Raw genomic sequence first — 19,853 nt, 5'->3', positions numbered from 1 at the left:
GTGATTCCATTCCTCCCTCCACAGATGCAGCATGACCTGTAGAGTATCATCATTTATGTCACCCTTTCAGCGTGTGTGTGTATGTGAGAGAGAGAAGGAACTTACTTTTCTTCTGTATTTTTTTCTTTTGTTGCTGTTGTTTCTGCAGTTGTTTTGCTGAACATTGTAGGCATGCTATGCTGGCCCAGCACATCCTTAATGCAAACAATGTATTTCACTGTAAAGTTTTGATGTACATATGTGATAACTGAATCTGAATCTGATCTGAATAAGGAGTTTCACAGTAAAATGTATTGGTTGTTGGAAATTAACAAGCTTGTGGTTAATACAACAGGATTTTTTTTCTGGAGAAAATATCACATGTAAGTATTTGGAGTTTTACAATACCCTTATGTAATTTTATGAGCAGATTTAAGAATTTACCAATACAGACTCTTAGTAGAATAACAGAATTGCTGAAGAAAGAACAGATGAGAGAACTGGGCTTTTTTGAAGAAAAGAATATTGGTTTTTTTTGCTCAAACTTTACAACAGTTATTTCTGACTATGGCCTTTGTTGAATTGGTAGTTCAGTATATATTTTATTATTTAATACAAATGTAAGAACATAGAATTAACAGCAGGTTCTGGCCATCTAGCTCTTTGACCCTACTCTGTCATTCATCATGATGATGGTGGATCCTCTGCCTTGACTGCAATATACCCATATTACTAGATTACCTTAATATCCAAAATTGCTTGAAATGTGTTTTGAGTGAACTCAGTCTTTGAGGATCTACAACCCTCTTGGGTAGAAACCAACTACTTACCATCCCATGGCTGAAAAAAAATGTCTCTTTTTCTAGTTCTAAGTATCCCACTCCCTTATAAATCCTGGTTCTAGCTGTCTCAGGAAAAAAATATTCTACTGGTACTTCTCATTGTTGAGCCCACCAAGAATTTTGTAAGTTACAGTGAGGTCACCTCTCATTCTGATAAAATTTAGAGATTCCATTTGTAGTTCAGTGGATTTCTTCCTATAGAACAAACTGGCTGTCCCAATGACCACTGTGGTGAATCTTTGCTGTTTTCCTCCTCTATAGCAAGTATACCCTTTTTACTGTCAAGAAACAAAACTTGTGTACAAAATCCAAGGTATAATTTCACCAAGGGCATTTGGACCTTCTGAAATGCAACTGTGCTTTTGACATGAGCACACTTGATTCCGTCTGATAACAGCATGTTTGGTTTGACCTTGTCACCACACCGATCTTCAGGAACCTGAGAAGTGCAGATCTCATCTCAGAAATAACATGGTTTTGGGAGCATGTATCCCACTGAAAACCCAAGACTCTTCAGTGATGAGCTCGAGTTACAAATCCAGAGCTTCATTGTGCACATTCACAAAAACTTTGAAGAAGACCTTGAAGATTTTATCTTCAAGAAAGTTGCCAAGTGCAACTGTGGAAAGACATCAACAGAGATACTTGGTCAAATGGAATGATGACAAAATATCATTTGCTTTGCATGTTATTTAAACATTTTTTGTAAACAAATACTGTTTAAAATCATGTCATGAAATTGTGAAAGAAAAGTGATCATATTGCATTGAAACTGTCTATTTAAGCATTTTGAATGGAAAGGTGGAAGTCAACAATTGCTTTTTAATGATTCAGTTGCAGATTTTGGTCAGCAGCTGTTGCTTATAGAATAATAAAAGATTTATGATCCAACAATATTTGACCTATCACGTCTATGCCAATTGTAAAGGAGCACAAAAATCTGACTCCATTTTCCAGCATTAGGCACAACTCTATAGGTTATGACTGTACAACTACATTTGTAGGTATTGAAAACTGAGTGTGTATCAGTCCACTCTGCTCCCAGGTACAGACTCTATCACCTAAAAACAAATTTCCTCATCTGCCCTCATGTTATAACAATTACTTTGGAACTATGTCTACTAGTTTTTAACCACTCCAAAGGGAATAGGTTTTTCTTATTTAATCAAATCAACCTCCTCATCAAGTGCAGAAAAGATTCCACCATTGCCATCTCTTCCAAATGCTCAAAAATTCATTGGAACAATAAGTAGAGCAAAATCCTCTCTCTACATACTGCCTCAAGTAGAGGCGCCTGTCACATTTGATTTATTTCATTGGTCAGGAAGCATTGCTTGAATTCTCATTGTCAAATTCCCGAAACAGATTCTCTATTCATTGCTCTGACTAGAGTGCTTATGCAGAGCTTCCATGTGCTCCTGTTGCATGGACTCGCTCTTCCAGTGTGATTTTTCTTTAATTTAAGCTAACTAGGGGCCATGAGTCTCAATAGTCAATGGAGCTGTTACATGTTTTAAAGGAAGCTTTGAGCGCATCTTGAATCTTTTACTCTACCTCTGCAGTAGTCTCGTCCTGTAACAGATTTCTGGATGATGATGATAAAGCATATAATAGAGCACAAATCAGTGGGAAGTTAGAAGATTGGGAAACTTATAAATACCAACGGAAGGCAATTAAAAACATCATTAAGAAGGAATATGAAAGTAAGCTAGCCAATAATATTAAAGAGGATACCAAAAGTTTCTTCAGATACAGTAAGTAAAAGAGAGGCAAGAGTGAATATCAGACCACTGGAAAATGATGCTGGAGAGGTAGTAATAGGGGACAAGGAATTGGTGAATGAACTGAAAAAGTATTTGGCATCAGTCTTCACTGTTGAAGACACTTGTAGTGTTTTGGAAGTTCCAGGTGTCGGGAGTCATGGAGTGTGTGAAGTTATATTTACAAGAGAGAAGGTTCTTGGGAAATTGGAAGATTTGAAGGTAGATAAGTCACCTGGATCAGATGGTGTACACCCCAGGGTTCTGAAAGAGGTGGCTGAAGAGATTGTGGAGGCATTAGTAATGATCTTTCAAGAATCATTAGATTCTGGAATGGTTCCAGAAGATTGGAAAATTGCAAATGTCATTCCACTTCTTCAAGAAGGGAGAGAGGCAGAAGAAAGGCCAGTTAGTCTGACCTCAGTGGTTGGGAAGATGCTGGAGTCAATTGTTAAGGATGTGGTTTCGGGGTACTTGGAGGCACATGATAAAATAGGCTATAGTCAGCATGGTTTCCGCAGGGGAAAATCTTGCCTGACATATCTATTGGAATTCATTGAAGAAATAACAAGCAGGATGGACTAAGGAGAATGGTTGATGTTGTGTACTTGGATTTTCAGAAGGTCTTTGACAAGGCACCTCACATAAGACACACAATGAGGCTGCTTAACAAGCTACGAGCCCATGGTGATACAGGAAAGATTCTAACAGTGGCTGATTGGTGGGAGGCAAAGAGTCGGAACAAATTGAGCCTTTTCTGGTTAGCTGCCTGTAACTAGTGGTGTTCCACAGAGGTCTGTGTTGGGACCAATTCTTTTTGTGTTATATGTCGATGATTTGGATTATAGAACTCAGCAGGCCAGACAGCATCTATGGAAAAGAGTATTGTTGACGTTTCGGGCCAAGATCCTTCAGGAGGACTGGATAAATGTGATGTTTAAATGTGGGGGGAGGGGAGAAAGAAACATAAGGCATTAGGTGAAACCAGGAGGGGGAGGGGGGAAGTAAAGAGCTGGGAAGTTGATTGGTGAAAGAGATACAGGGCTGGAGAAGGGGGAATCTTAATAGGAGAGGACAGAAGGCCATGGAAGAAAGAAAAGCTGGGAGAAACACAAGAGGGAGGTGATGTGCAGCCAAAGAGATGAGGTGACACATCTGCATACCCTGAGTCTGTTACCCCCCCCCCCAGTTCAGTTCCTCCCTACCTACATTCATGACACTTCACACACTCTTGAACTTTTCAATGATTTCAAGTTCCTTGGACCGCATAATCTTATTTTTACTATGGATATTCAGTCCCTATACACCTGCTCCTCCACCAGGAAGGCGTTAAATCTCTCCGTTTCTTTTTGGACACCAGACCCAAGCAGTTCCCTTCCACAGCCACTTCCCTCCACTGAGGACATTCATCACAGCATGTGCAGAAAGAAGGCCTGGAAGATCATCGGGAACACCAGTGACCCCAATCATAAACTGTTTTCAACTGCTCCCATCGGCAAACACTATTGCTGCCAGGACCAACAGGCTATGGGACAGCTTCTTTCTACAAGTCATTAGACTTTTAAATTCACAAGTCTATGCAGTGGAATGGAGTCATAATGTAAAGGTTTTTACTCCCTCACGTTGTGGGTTGGATATAAGTCTTAAATTAATTCTAATTCTAATTCTCCTCTGTCTAGCGCAGGGGTCGGCAACCTTTACCACTGAAAGAGCAATTTGGACCCGTTTCCCACAGTAAAGAAAACACTGGGAGCCACAAAACCCGTTTGACATTTAAAATGAAATAACACTGCATACAACTTTGTTTTTTGCCTTTATGCTATGTATAAACAAACTATAATGTGTTGCATTTATGAAATCGATGAACTCCTGCAGAGAAAACGAAATTACATTTCTGCATGCAACAAAAACATTTTGAACTCCGAAAAAAAAGATGTTGGGTTGAAGGTTACTTTTAAATAAAATACTCAATGTCTATTTGAGTCCTTCTTGTATTTATCAAAAACGCAGAACTTAAATTTTCTGCCAGCAGCAGACCAAAAATAACGTCAGCCAGCTGTCATCCTGAAAAATAAAAGGACTATTTCACTGAACAATGAAAAAATATGAATATACGTAAAGTAATAGGCAATTAAAATAATTATCATACTTGGTTAATGAGATTTCTGCTCCTGGACCTCAGCGCACAGCGTCTGCACATTAGGGCTGTATGACGTCACCTTCATCTTTACACAGGATCGTAAGCTGTCATCTGTGAGGCGTGCACGATGTTTGTTTTTTAATAAAGTTCATGTTGAAGAACACCTGCTCACATACATATGTGGATCCAAAAATCGACAGGACTCCAAGCGCATACTTTTTAACGTTTACATAAATGTCGGGGTTAGCATTCCATGTTTCGAACACAAGTTTTTCTGGTTTGTGGAGGTTTTCAATATCACTCCATTTGCGATTCTGAGCCAGAACAGCTTTCTGACGGGCAGCATCTTCAAGGTCTGCTGACAAGCGTCTAAACTTGGACACCCATATGTCTTTGTCGGCTATGTCGGCCAGTTCCATCTCAAGATCAGGTTGACTCACACCTGCCAATGCAGTCGTATTCAGTAGGGATGGATCGATGCTTAGGGGAGCGACCGGGAAGGATAATGTGTTTTTTTCCTCTCTGAACTCAGAAGCGTTTCCCAAACGATGTTTGCATTGCGATGATTGCAGAATGGAAATACTCCGAATTTATCATATTGTGAGCTTGTTTGAACTCTCTCAAATTGGTGAAGTGAGACAATGTCCCTTTCTGTAAATCTCTGGCAAGTACTGTCAACTTGCGCTCGAATGCCAAAACATCCTCCACATGAGCAGGGCTGGGTGTCCTTTCCCCTGAAGAGCTGTGTTCAGGTGCGCTGTCATGTCTACCATGATGTGTAGCTTTTCCAGCCACTCTGGCTGTTCCAGCTCAGGAAAGGTGAGCCCTTTGCCGCCCAGGAAAGTTTTCACTTCTTCCAGACACGCGACAAAGCGTTTCAGCACCTCCCCTCTGCACAGCCACCGGACTTTGTTGTGCAGCAGGAGATCAGAATATGCGCTTTCCTGCTCGTCCAGTAACAAACGGAATTGACGGTGATTTAAAATTTTTGCCATTATTTTATTGACAATCTGAATGACAACATCCATTACTTCTGTGCATTCTGGGGGAAATGTTTGAGTGCACAGTGCCTCTTGGTGCAAGATGCAGTGAAAAGTCAGCAGCATTCTGTCCAGCGACTTCTGCAGTAAAGCCACAAATCCCTTGTGCGCTCCTGTCATACTTGGTGCCCCATCAGTAGCTACTGACACCGGGTGGGTGGTCTTTATTCCTTTGGCTCTTAAACAATTCAAGACAGCCTCACAGATGTCCTCCCCCCAGTGTTTGGCCTTTTAAAGGTATCAACTCAATCATTTCTTCCTGTGGCCCGGCAGAGTTTACATACCGGCAGAACAGCGCAGTTTGTTAAATATCACCTTTGTCTTTAGACTCGTCACAGGCAATCGAGTAGGGCACAGCTGAATTAATGTCTTTAATTTGCTGTCTTGTGATGTCTTCTGACAATTGCATTGGTGATGTCTTTTTATGGTTCTGTCTTTGACAGTCTTTGCAGGGAGGGGCATATCCCTGATTTTCTGCACAATTTCACTCTTGTTTTTAAAGTCCATGAATAGATGTTCTGAAATCTTAATGAAAGATTCTTTTATTTATTCACAATCTGTAAACTGCTTCCCGTGCCTGACTATTTCCTGACCGGCAACAAAACTAGCATATGTAGTTGATTTTCCAGACTTCATCCACTTCTTGAAATGATTTTTGCTCAGATCAACCTTCCGCATCAGATCCGAAACGGCTTTTTTAAAATTTCATCTCCATCCGGATATTTTTGAGCAAAGACTGCGTGTTCATTCTGGAAATGTCTTGCGACATTTGACTTTTTGTTGTTTGCTAGTTTCTCATTGCATGTTAAGCATACCGGTAAAACACTCTCATCAGCAGTGAAAGCAAATGAATCTGCCCACGTATCATTAAACGTTCTGTTTTCTTCAGTCACTTTTCTTTTTTTAGAATTCTCCATAGTTAGCCTACCTTGGATCGAAAAATTAAAGAAATCGCTCACTGGCGGGTGTCAGGCATTGGCAGTATATTAATAGTGACAAAAAACACGTTTTATTTAGATTGTACAAGATCACTATAATCTTCAAATTTAGAATTACATTTGAAAAACTAACAAACTAATATAAAATACATTTTAATTAAATACTCATCATTTATTTTCCAAAGCCACAGGGAGCCGCAGCACAGAGATGAAAGAGACGCATGCGGCTCCGGAGCCGCGGGTTGCCGACCCCTGGTCTAGCGGAACTTGTCCTTACTCTTAATAATTTCTCCTTTGGCTCCTCCCACTCCCTTCAAACTAAAGGTGTAGCCATGGGGACTCGCATTGGTCCCAGCTATGTCTGTCTTTTTGTCAGCTATGTGGAGCAGTCTATGTTTTAAGTGTACACTGGTTGTCCCCCACTTTTTCCTGCACTACATTGACAATTGCATTGGTACTGCTTCCTGCACCTGTGTGAACTCGTCAACTTCATCCACTTTGCCTCCAACTTCCACTCTGTCCTCATATTTACCTGCCTATTTCTGACACCTCCCTCCCCTTTCTCAATCTCTCTGTCTGTATCTCTGGAGACAGCTTATCTATTGATGTCTATTATAAACCCATGGACTCCCACAGCTACCTGGACTATACCACTCCTGAGCCTGTTACTTGTAAAAATCCCTTCTCTCAATTCATCTAACTTCACCACATCTGCTCTCAAGGTGAGGCTTTTCATTCCAGAGTGAAGGAGGTTTCCTCCTTAAAAGAAAGGGACTTCCTTCCCTTCACCATCAATGTTACCCTCAACCAAATCTCATCCATTTCATGCACGTCTACTCTCACCCCATCCTCCTGCCATCCTACAAGGGATAGGGTTCCTCTTGTTTTCACCTACCACCTCATTAGCCTCCGCATCCAGCAGATAATTGCTGGGAGCTTCTGGCATGTGTTCAGTGGGTTTCCAACAGAATTATTATACTTTTCTCATGCATCGACAACTTGAGGTAGTTTTTTTTCCTGCACTTTATAATGCAATATTTCTTTAAATATACTGCAAAAGCACTTGATATTGAATAAAATTGATAATTCGCAATATTACTGTTATTTGAGTCTCTGCCTGGATTGACTCTTAAGTGCAATATTTTTAGATAAGCCAAACCACATTTATCATCTGCCAGCGCCCAAGCCATATGTATCAGTGTTTTTTCTTCAAAGCATATTTATCAAAAGTTTTATTTAATTGATTTTCTCATTGTGTCCATTCACCATAAATTGATGCTGGCAAATACCTTTAAAACTGAGTTTTTTTTTGTCTTGTTCTAGATACTTGACCGGAAAAATAATGAGATTGAGGAGCTAAAGGCACTTTATAGAAATAAGCAAAAAGAAGCAGAGGAGATAAATAAAAAGCTGGAAAAAAGAGGTAAACGTTGTGAAGAGATCTACTTGGATTTGAAAATAAAATTGGCCTGAATCTGTTCTAACCATAAACAATCCAAATTTAAACCAAATCCAACTTATGATTTTTTTTCTTCAAGAGCAAGATTCAAGGTTGTTTAATGTCATTTTCAATACACAAGTGAAAAAGAGAACAAAATACTTGTTACTCAGGGTTCAATGCAGCACAAAAGAAAACACAATTATAAAAAGAATAGAATAAATATAAAAACATAAGATAGCTTATATTAATTGATTGTAGGTCCATAATTTTTTGCAAGGCACTGGAGTGCCTGTACATAAGGAGTCTCTGACAGGAAATATTAAAGTAGTTGTGGTGGTGGGGTTGGTTAGTGGATGGAAGTGTCGAGGTATGTTGACCAGCCTTACTGCTTGGAGTAAGTAACTGTTTTTGAGTCTAATACTCCTAGCTTGGCTGCTGCATAGAGTCCTCCTTGATGGGCATGAGACAAACAGTCCATGAGCAGGATAGATGTGATCCTCATTATGCTTTTGGCTGTCATTTTGGGAAGCCAAGTCCCAGTGTGAAAATAAATGTCAAGGAATAATAATGGTTTTCCCATCTACGTCAGTGGTCAGTAAGAATCAGGTTTAATATCACTGGTATATGTCATGAAATTTGTTGTCTTTGAAGCAGCAGTACAATGCAATACACAATAATAGAAAAAACATGAATTACAGTAAATATACCTATATATGTATAATTATTAAATAAGTAAATGGAAATTAAAAAAATAATAATGAGGTAGTGTTCATGGGTTCAATTACCATTCAGAAATTGCATAGCAGAGGGCAAGAAGCTGTTCCTGAATGGTTAAGTGCATGCCTTCATGATTCTATACCCTCTTTCCTGATGGTATCAATGAGAACAAGGCATGACCTGAGTGATGTGGGTCCTTAATGATTGACGTCGCCTTTTGGTGGCATCGCTCCTTGAAGATGCCGTGGATACTACAGAGGCTAGTTTGCAGCTGACTAACTTTGCAGCTTATTTCAATCCTGTGCAGTAGCCACCCCCCACCCCTAGGGTGATGCAGCCAATTAAAATTATCTCCATGGTACATCTGTGGAAATTTGCAAGTGTCTTTGGTGGCATACCAATTCTCCTCAAACTCCTAATGAAATATAGCTGTTGTTCTTTATAGATCCATCGATATGTTGGGTCCAGTATAGATCCTCAGAGATATTGACACTCTGGAACTTGAAATTGCTTTCTCTTTCCACTTCTGGTATAAGAACTCGTGGGTGTTCCCTCATCTTACCCTTTCTGAAGTCCACAATCAGTTAACATTGAGTGTGACACGACTCTACTTGATGATATATCTTGCTCCCGTAAGCCCTCACGTTGGCGTCTGAAATTCCTGCCAACAATAATTGTATCATCAGCAAATTTATAGATACCATTTGAGCTATGCCTAGCCACACAGTCATGGGTGTAGAGAGAGTAGAGTAGTGGGCTAAACACACATCCCTGAGGTTTGCCAGTGTTGAATGTCAGTGAGGTGCAGATGTTATTTCTGATCCACACAGATTGTGGTCATCCAGTTAGGAAGTCAAGGATCTAGTTACAGCTGGAGCTACAGAGGCCCAGGTTTTGAAGCTTTTCAATCAGAACTGCAGGAGTGATTGTGTGAAGTGCTGAGCTGTAGCCAATAAACAGCATCCTGACGTAGATATTTGTATTGTCCAGGTGATCCAATGCTACATGAAGACCCAATGAGATCGCATCCGCCATAGACCTATTGTGGTGATTGGAGTGGGTCCAGGTCTTTCTTGAGACAGGAGTTAATTCCAGCCATGACCTTCCTCTCAAAACACTTCACTACCATAGATAGTTGTTAAGGCACTTCACCCTGCTCTTCTTAGCGCTGATATAATTGTTGCCCTTTTGACGCATGTGAGAACTTCTGACTATAGCAATGAGAGATTGAAGATGTCTTTGAACACTCCAGCCAATCGGTTGGCATGGGTTTTCAGAACCCTACCAAGTACTGCATTGGTGTCTGTTGCATCACGTTCCACAGTTCATTTATTTTAAAAGAGCTGAAATGCTGCTCTAACCTGAGCCAGAAAACTTAAAGGTTTTTTTTCCACAACTCTGCAGTTTTTTGCGGTCACAGACAGAGCAGTTGCCATATCAAGTCGTGGTACACGCAAATAGGATGTGTTCTATAATGCTTCGATAAAATTTAGTAAGGGTCGACAGAGATATGCTGAATTTCTTTAGCCTCCTAAGGAGGTAGAGGTGTTGGTGAGCTTTCTTGGTCGTGACATCTTTGTGATGGAACCAGGACAGGGTATTAATGATGTTAATTCTAAGCAATTTGAGGCTCTCAACCTCAGCACTATTTTTGTCCTGCCAAAGGATTTCAGCCCGAAACGTCAACTGTATTGCTTTTCCATAGATGCTACCTGGCCTGATGAGTTCCTCCAGCATTTAGTGTGTGTTGCTTGGATTTCCAGCATCTGCTTATATTCTCTTGTTTGCTGCAGATCTCTTTTGGTAGTAGGCGCATTGCAGTGGTTAAGGTTGAATGGGATGAAATTGCTTTTAGGTAACCTGAAACAGTGTGGGAATTAATATTAAATGATCTCATCAAAAAGTTCAGACAGGGGTTATCTGGCCATACAGAAATATATAAATTCCACAATTAGTAACATTTCTCTTTCCTTAAAAATTCAGAAGAACTTTGTGCTCTCTTACGTGATGCACTTTACTCCAGGTTCAGATGACAATGAGGAGATTGTGTATTCTAAACCTGATATCATTTACTTCCACTCGTTTACTGCAGCTTAGCTGAATCTTAGATCAATTACAACTAAATTATTTCAAGAAATTGAATAGATTGGCAACTGGCCAAGCTGTTGGATTCACGACAATCAGCAGGAAAGGATCTGCTTTCCCTCTCCAATACCTAGGAAATTTTTTGATTGTGACATTAGTAACCTGTTATTAGATTGCATATTTAATATTTATGAAGTGGTAAATTTAACCAAATCAGTACTATATACTAAATTGATATAACTTTATATTATTTGTAGAGGTGATAAACATCAGGTATATAAAATTTGATTTCTGCTTGCCATATATATAATTATAGCAACATCCCTTTAGAACAATGGGGAGTGAATCTGTAGAATTCATTGCACAAACGGTTGTGGAGGCCAAGTGTTTGGTGTATTTAAAATGTAGGTTGATAGATTCTTGATTAGTAAATGTATCAAAGGTTACGTGTAGAAGGCAGGAGAATGGGGTTGAAAGGGAAAATAAGTCAGCCATAATGGAATGACAGAGCAAGCTCAATGGGCCAATTGGCCCAGTTCTGCTCCTCAGTCTTATGGACTTTCATTACTCATCCAATTTTCATAAATCTTTTCCCTTTTTTGGGACTCAGTTATAACTTGTAATATGACTAGACCTGACATAAGAAACAATAGTTAGCTGGTTGCTCTGAGTTTTGAGTAAGGTTTCTCCAGACAGTAGTGTAAAATGAGTACAACTGAAAACCTGCGCATGCACTACTACCAAAGAGCTATAACCATGATAGTCAATGTTTTAATTTATCCTTATCTTTTAATGTTATTCTATTCTGATTCCTGTTGCTCACTTATTTATTCATATATATTTTGGCAGTTCAGACCTTGGTTCGTGAATCACAGGTTATACGGGAAAGTAAAGAGAACCAGATTGCTGAGTTAAAGAAGATGGCAGGGCAGAGTGCAGATACTTTAAAAAATGATTGGGAGCGAAAGGTAAGAGGCATGGAACATTTGAGTTTTGTGTGCACTGTTCTAAATGCATGAACAAAATTATATGTTTTTTAAATATTTTAACTACAGATAAATTTTCTGGATCTGAGATAATTGTGGGAAATGGGTCCTGGGTGTGGATAATGGATAAATGGGAGTTAGAGAGAAACCACGTAGCAAGTAAAGCTTATGGTAATTTTCTGCCACATTACCTGATACTCTACAGCCATCAGGCTCCAGAACCAGCATGAATAACTTTAATCACCAAAACTCTGAACTGATTCCACAACCTTTGCACTCTTTTTCAAGGAGTTTGCAATTCATGTTCTCATTACCTACTTTTTGTTTCAAAATTTATTTTCTTTTTTGCATTGTTATTGTTCAGTATTTGTTTATGCCTAGTTTTTCATAAATTATATTGTATTTCTTTATTTTCATGTAAATGCCTGCAAGGAAATGAATCTCAAAGTAGTATATGGTGATATAGACATAATTTTATAATAAATGTGACTTTTGTTTTAAGGTCTTTAGGATATCTGGTAAGTTGTTTGTTATTCTATAAACATAAAGGGAGTTTTAACTGTACTTTCTCTAATCATATCTAAAATAAACTAACTGCTTTATCCCGGTGGGTTTTTTGAGGTATTCAGTGATGAAAGTTGGAGGTGTTGAAGAACTGCAAGTCCTCAGTTGATGACTAAGTGGCAGTTGGTTTATGGTCCACAGGGTTTTGAGCAAACTAATGCTAAATGGGAGAACATTACAAAAGGCTGAAAGGGCAGTATAGTCTGGTTCAACTTGAAGCTGCCTGGGAAGAAGTTAATTGAGACAAGTGTGTTTATTGGGAAAAGTTGTGTTGCATTGAAGCCTGGATATCAGGGAAGAAGTTGGCACTGCATAGGTAATGAAGGGGTGTTAACTTTGATTTCGAATGTTTGTTCTTTGATATTTATGTGCCAGCTGTATCAGTAAATTGTTCCCTTGTGCAACAAGACTACAGTCTTTGAGCTGTACTTTTCACTTCAGATGTAGTTTCCTCCCTTTCACCATTTATATCTGAGGATAATTCCACAATGTCGAGAAGTCTTTGACAGATTTCAAGGCATTTATAATAGGTATAAAAGGAAGAATTTGCAGCAGATGGCTATGACTGAAAAGAAAGGAGATGACAATTTTAAAGGCTTTGGAGATGGAGAAATGAAAATATTGTGGCTGTTTGCAAGAACCAAGAAGTTAAGAGTGGAAATCCGCTGAAAATTCTGATGCTAGAAATGTAAGATAAAAACTGAAAATGTAGAAAATAACTCAGAAGTTCAGGGAGTATCTATGGGAATAAAAATGGTTGATTTCAGGTTTGCAGCTCTCTTAGAAATGAGAAAGTGGGTGGATGAGAGGAGACTTTTGAGGGTGATAGAGAGCATCACCTGAGAAGTGATAACTACTGACAAAATCAGTTTGTGGATTAAGGAAATGTGTGGGTGGAGAAGTTGGTGATCAGCATTTCAGTGGGAATGACATCTGAAGTGTGACTAGCAGGAAGAAAGATATAAGAGAGCTTTGAAAAATGTGGATTTAAGACTAGTATGTGGCATGGTAGCTTAGCAGTTAGCATAATACTATTATAGTGTCAGCAATCAGAGATTGGGGTTCAATTTCCTCTGCTGGCTGTAGGAAGTTTATATGTTTTTCCTCTGACTGCATGGGCTTCCTCCAGGTGTTCTAGTTTCCTCCCATATTCCAAAGGCATACAGGTTAGGGTTAGTAATTTGTGAGCATGCTATGTTGGCCAGAAGCATGTTGACACTTGCGGTCTGCCCCACCATATCCTTGGACTGTGTTGGTCGATGATGCAAGCAATGCGTTTCACTGTATTTTTCGATTTATATGTGACAAAGAAGCTAATCTTTATAAATTGTTTTGAGCTCCTCTTTGTGTAGGGTGGCCAGAAGAGAGGTTTACATATATAAAAAACTAGCAGTTAGCTTTGTTCTTCTGATTGGTCCTGGGAAATGTAACATAAAGCTTTGATCATCCCTTATCCAATTGCTTGGAGTTTTTGATTGTTTGGCATCCAGAGCACTCATTAAGTCTGGACTGTGAGTTGAGAGCCTGAACAGTCAGCCAAGAATGTGGCTAGCACTGGTACTTGGTGGGGGAGGGGGGGGGGGGGTCAGAACTGAGGGCAACTTTGTAACTAGAGGCTGGGATCTGTAGTGTGAGTGTAGATATGTTTCAGAAGTATATAAAGTGAAATTCATTGAGTTTTCTGAAAAAAACTTATTAGAATTCTTTGTGACATAAAATATATGAAATAAAAGTTTATTGGAATATTAATAGAGGGAGGGAATAACATCCAATAGTCCAGAAAATTGGTTAATCTGATATCACTTAACTCCTGGGCGTGCCAGATTACTGGAGTTGTACCTGGCAATGGTGATTTGTATGCTGCAGTTCTGGGCTCCTTAAACCTGAAGGATGGAAGTCAAAGCTGTACCACAAGATAGAGATAAGGCTTTACAGAGGTCACAGGTATCAAAGATGGTATTGATGGAAAGCTTCTGTTCCTTAGATTTTGTTTTCATTAGAAGAAGAAATTTGATTTGCTACCTGTGTACAGTGAGTCAGTGTCACAGGAGTGTAAACAGTAGGAATGCTGGTTTAGAGCAGATTGCATTAAACAACGAAGGTGTCACCACCAAAATCACAACTTCTATACTTTATACTTATAGTTAAAAATAGAATTGAATACATCTTAATATTGACTTTGAGTATATAAATTGGCTAGTGCTTTTCTTTTGGAGCAACATGGTGAGCCATTAGATTCCGAAGCATCCCATAGTTGTGTTAAGGTACAAAAGAAATCCAATGCTGTTTCTATTTTACACTTTCTATCTACCACTCCTGTTAAAATTTTATTTTTTCATTTAATGTTTGTCAGATTATATTTCCTTGGTTACTCCTGTTCCTTAAATATTGACAACTTCTAGGTCTATTGTGGAATAGGGATTAGGTTTTGTTGTAATCATAGTGTGTTGTTCTGATTCCCAGAGAATAAACTGCTCAATATTGTTTTGAAGGGGCCCCCATTTGTAAGTGAATATGCAGGCTAATTTTGTATGTATTACAAATAAAAGAGATGTGTTTCTTTACATTCTCTGATTTCTCCTGATTCTTTCTATAATACCCAGCAACAAAGCATTCAAAACATGCATGCACACATGTATGCTTTCCTTCAGTTTTGAAACACTGTGATGCTTAGTTATAATTTTTTTTCTGCATTTCCATAAAGAGTGCTGATGGAAATATTGGTACGTAAGTGTAATCATTGTTAACTTAGAAAAAGTATTCAGAGGGTGCAGCTGAACTTGGTATCTAGCAAGTTTCACCAGACTTGTAAAATTCATCTCTTGGTAATTTAAATGCTTCATCATGTTGTTGGAAGGTCACTGACATGTTGAGATCTGTCGGTGTGGTCACATGTGTCATCAGCTTATTCTGTCAAATATCCTTGTCTGCTTTCAGAACTTACTGAATGTTATAAATAAATGTCTTTCTTATTTAAATGTAGTTACACAATGTTGTGGCTGAACTGGAGCAAGAGAAGTTTCAGCTGCAGAAGAAACACACGGAGAATATTCAGGAACTTCTTAATGGTACCAATGCACGTCTCAATAAAATGGAGACAGAATATGCTGCTCAGTCAAAGACCACTGTAAGTGTCCAGGCTTTTATTATCTTGATCAAATTATTAATACTCCTTGAATTGTAGTGCTGTGTAAAACCCTTGCCAGGATTAAATTGTCACAGTTTGCTGTTTCATGAAGTTTTCAAGTTTTGCTGAATACCATAAATTTCATTGAGATTTGCACTGTAGTGTAGAGAACATCAACTACGGCACAGTACTGTAGTGGTTAGCACAACGCTTTACAGTACAGGTCATCTAGGTCCAAGCCCCGACGCTGCCTGTAAGGAAGTTTGTATGTTCTTACCGTGACCACAGCCTGCTTCAGCCACCCAGGGAAGAAGGTGTCAGAGGTGGTGCATGGCCCAATAAATGGTCAAAATGATTGGCTTGGACGTTTTTATTGGTGATCGCAAGACCCTCTAGACATTGGTAATGTAGAATACTGTGAGTCCAGTTCATTAGTTTACTAATGAGACCAACGGCGTGGAGCTGCATTGCCTCAGTTGTTGTGCGGATAAAGCCTTCATGCCTTGGGGTCACCTGTTGTGGCTGCCAGAGAAGGAGGCACCAGAACTGGCTGTGTGCCACTGGATTCCATACTGGGTTGGGGGGTGGGGGGGAAGTCCCTCCAATCAGTGCTGCCCTCCAGTGGTGGGAGACAAGTTGGATTGCATTCGTCTGCAGCTGTGCTTGGTTAAGATGAAGAACTGCTGTGGACTTGTTCTTGCAGGAATGTGGCTTCAGAACAACATCCATGCACCATCAATCTTAGGCCATTAACTCAGGGATATGGGCTATCTTATTTTTTTAATATAGTTTTGCAGCTATGGTTTTCTGCTATCAGAATTATATGTGTTAAGTGTACTGTGTGACACTCTTGATACTGTGTTTTTCATCTTGGCCCCAAAGGAACACTGTTTAATTTGGCTGTATTCCTGTGTGTGGTTGAATGATAATTAAAATTGAACTTGAACTTAAAATATGCTATCCTATCAAATCTCTATTACCTCCTCAAAAAATCCATTCAGGTCAGATACCATCTTATTTCAGAAATCCATGCTGACAATACACATCCTCACACTTAGAGTCTTTCAATATATAACAATTTATAAGAAATATTCATGAACTATTCGAGTTAAATGTTCCACCCAAACAAATAAGAGGAGGATGCAGCCATATTTCTCTTGATCACTGATTAAGTTTGATGCACTAACTTATATATGTAGCAAAGAGCATTGGGAGAAGCCTTTCATGTCAATATGTGAAAAAAAATTAGAAATAGGCCCAAAGAACAGAAAGCCTGGGATCACAATCTGTACTTAGGAAGAAGATGTTTGCATATAAATGAATATAGGAAAGTTGGGGAGGGGGTCTCGATATTTGCTGGGGTATTTGAAAATACCCTTTATTTGTGGGATTGTTGCCAATATTAAATACTGATCATTGGGGGGGGAGTGCTTGAATGAAACGCTTGACTGAAACAAAGCTCTGTTATATCATTCACATACTAAATTGGGGGTGTAGGTAGAGAAATGGAAGAGCTGGAATTATACCAATACATAATTTGCTAAGCGTTTCAAGCTTTGTATTTATTCATTAGTTTCATGGAATGTGTGATTAAACAGTAATCGTCTGCCCTTCTGATGTGTTGCTGAAAGTGAGATTTCAGCTGTTCACCTCTGCACAACTGAAGTCTAGTGTCCCTGACACACAACATTTGAGTAGCTCATCAAAGTGCAGTAAGTTTAAATGAAATCTCTCCTCATCTGACATGATGACTTTATGGTAAAATCATTGCAGTCACTTGCTTTGTTAAACAATTTTTTCTCTTTCATAAATCAATTAAGACATACTGTATGATCACTACTGTTAGATCTGCCATGGAGCAGTATACCTGTATAATTTATATGTAGTTTAAATTATTTTGTTGATTTGAAAGATCAAACCATGACTTTTGATTTCTTTTTTTCTGGACACTTTGAAAAGTGGAAGTTGATTAGACCAGAGACTGGCAAATGGAAACTTTGTGGCATCACTTGAAGAGCAGAGTCCTGGATGAAAAATTAGCATGCAGCACTTGTCATATCTTACTTAAAATAAGCAATGGATTAAACATTTCCTGTCAGCAGGCCTGATTTCTAGAGTCATCAAAAGCAGACAGATTCCACTGTGATGCTCAGGATTTAATAATTAAACACTGCAGAGTTCAACAAATGCTTTAAGATGAAAGAGCATGTAGTCACTGAAAATTAGATTGTTTGTCCATTCTGACTTCCCCTCATGAAAGAGTATCTAAGTTGTCAATGTGTGTGTGAATAGAATAGAATTAAAGGAAAGCTGTGATTTATTTCTGCTTCCGTATGAAATTCTCTCAATGGACAGACTGTTCACTGTACCTCTATGTTGCCATGCCCCGTAAAAGATCATCCCAGAGCTTCTCTGATATATTTATTGCACAAGACACATTAAACATGTCTGCCTGGTATTCTAACAGAGTTATTAAAGATAGTAGTCAAAGGAACAGGATACAAACACATAGAAGAATATTGTACAAGCCAACTTGAATGTCCAATTTTCACTGTGCAATTTTACTCCCTGATTAGCCATTATGAGATAAGTGCAGTTTAGCTGTTTTCACAGATTTTTTTTCTTCATTTTAAATAATTTGTGACTCCTACCTTTAACTCCTTTCTGAGAGCCGGCAGTTATAATAGACTTCTGATTGCTCTTTTGTTAACTCTTCGTACTCTTGTATAATTGAAGGTAGTTTTATTGGTAATGTAATGAGGAGACCACTAGAACATATACAGATTTGCTACGATACCAAGTTGGGTGGTAATGGGGTATGTGGAGAGAACACAGAGTGGCTTCATTAGGGAAAATTATGAAATGTATTAATAACACAAGAATATAAGAAATAGGAGAACCACCTGGGGCTTCTAAGCCTTTTCCACTATTTGTCAAGGTTGTGGCTGATCCATTTCCCAGCAATGTCACCAAATCCCTTGGTTCCCTTCACTACCAGAAATAGACTTGTGGAGTCATTGAACATTACAGCACAGAAACAGGCCCTTCAGCCTATCTGGTCCATCCAAACTATTAATCTACCTAATCTAATCAACCTGCAACTGGACCATAGCTCTCCATATGGGAATTTTGAAATCAACCCTCTATTCACCACTTGCACTAGCAGCTCATTGTCCACACTCATTGCCCTCTGAATGAAGAAGTTCCCCTTCATATTCCCCTTAAACATTTCACCTTTCAACCCTAACCCATGATTTCTAGTTCTAGTCTCACCTAACCTCAGTAGAAAGAGCCTGCTTGCATTTACCCTATCTATACCTCTCATAATATTGTGTATCTCTACCAAATCTCCTCTTAATCTTCATTCCAAGGAATTAAATCCTAACCTATTCAATCTTTCCCTATAACTCAGGTCCTCTAGTCCAGGCAACATCCTTGTAAATTTTCTTTGCATTCTTTCAATCTTATTTGCATCTTTCCTGTAGGTAGGTGACCAAATCTAAACACAATACTCCAAGTTAGGCCTCACTAACAACTTATACAATTTCAACGTTACATATCAGCTCCCATGCTCAGTACTTTGATTTTTGAAGGTCAATGTGCCAAAAGCTTTCTTTACAATTCTGGGTATCTACTTGTGATGCCACTTTCAAGGAATTATAGATCTGTATTCCCAGATCCGTTTGTTCTACCATGCTCCTCAGTGCCCTACCGCTCATAGTAGTCCTACTCTGGTCCTCCAAAGTGCAAAACCTCACACCTGTATTAAATTCCATCTGCCATTTTTCAGCCCATTTCACCAGCTGGTCCAGATCTTGCTGCAAGTTTTGATAGTTTTTCTCACTGTCCACTACACCCGCTTGGTGTCACCTGCAAATTTGCTGATCTAGTTTACCACATTATCATCCATATTGTTGATATTGATGAGAAACAACAGTCGACTCAGTACTGATCCCTGTGAAAAGTTAAAATCACCTACTATCACAACCTAATGTATCTTGCAACAGTTTGCGATCAGTCTACAAATTTGCTCCTCTAAATCTTGCTGGGTTGTGTATAATCCTATTAGTGTATTCCTCAATTCTACCTGTTAAACCTCACTAGATGAGCTCTCCAGTCTGTCCTGTCTGAGCACTGCAGTGACATTTTCCCTGACTAGTAATGCCAGCCTCCCCCTTTATCCCTCCTGTTCTATCACGTCTAAAGCAATGGAATTCCAGAATATTGAGCTGCC

General features: G+C 39.0%; 1 protein-coding gene across 4 annotated transcripts in view; it reads left to right on the top strand.

The window, feature by feature from the left end:
* Positions 1–19,853, top strand: part of cep112 (centrosomal protein 112) — a 526,403-nt gene that overhangs the window by 168,560 nt on the left and 337,990 nt on the right. For all 4 annotated transcript variants that reach the window (XM_059948278.1, XM_059948276.1, XM_059948277.1 and 1 more), the window contains exons 10-12: positions 8,023–8,122; positions 11,792–11,910; positions 15,476–15,619. In XM_059948278.1, coding sequence (XP_059804261.1) covers positions 8,023–8,122; positions 11,792–11,910; positions 15,476–15,619 — 363 coding nt within the window. The remainder of the gene's footprint in view (positions 1–8,022; positions 8,123–11,791; positions 11,911–15,475; positions 15,620–19,853) is intronic.

The sequence above is a fragment of the Hypanus sabinus genome, chromosome 23, assembly GCF_030144855.1.
Source record: "Hypanus sabinus isolate sHypSab1 chromosome 23, sHypSab1.hap1, whole genome shotgun sequence".
NCBI classification, from domain to species: domain Eukaryota; kingdom Metazoa; phylum Chordata; class Chondrichthyes; order Myliobatiformes; family Dasyatidae; genus Hypanus; species Hypanus sabinus.
Note: the sequence above shows the minus strand (reverse complement) of the source record. Positions and strands in the feature narration are given on the sequence as shown.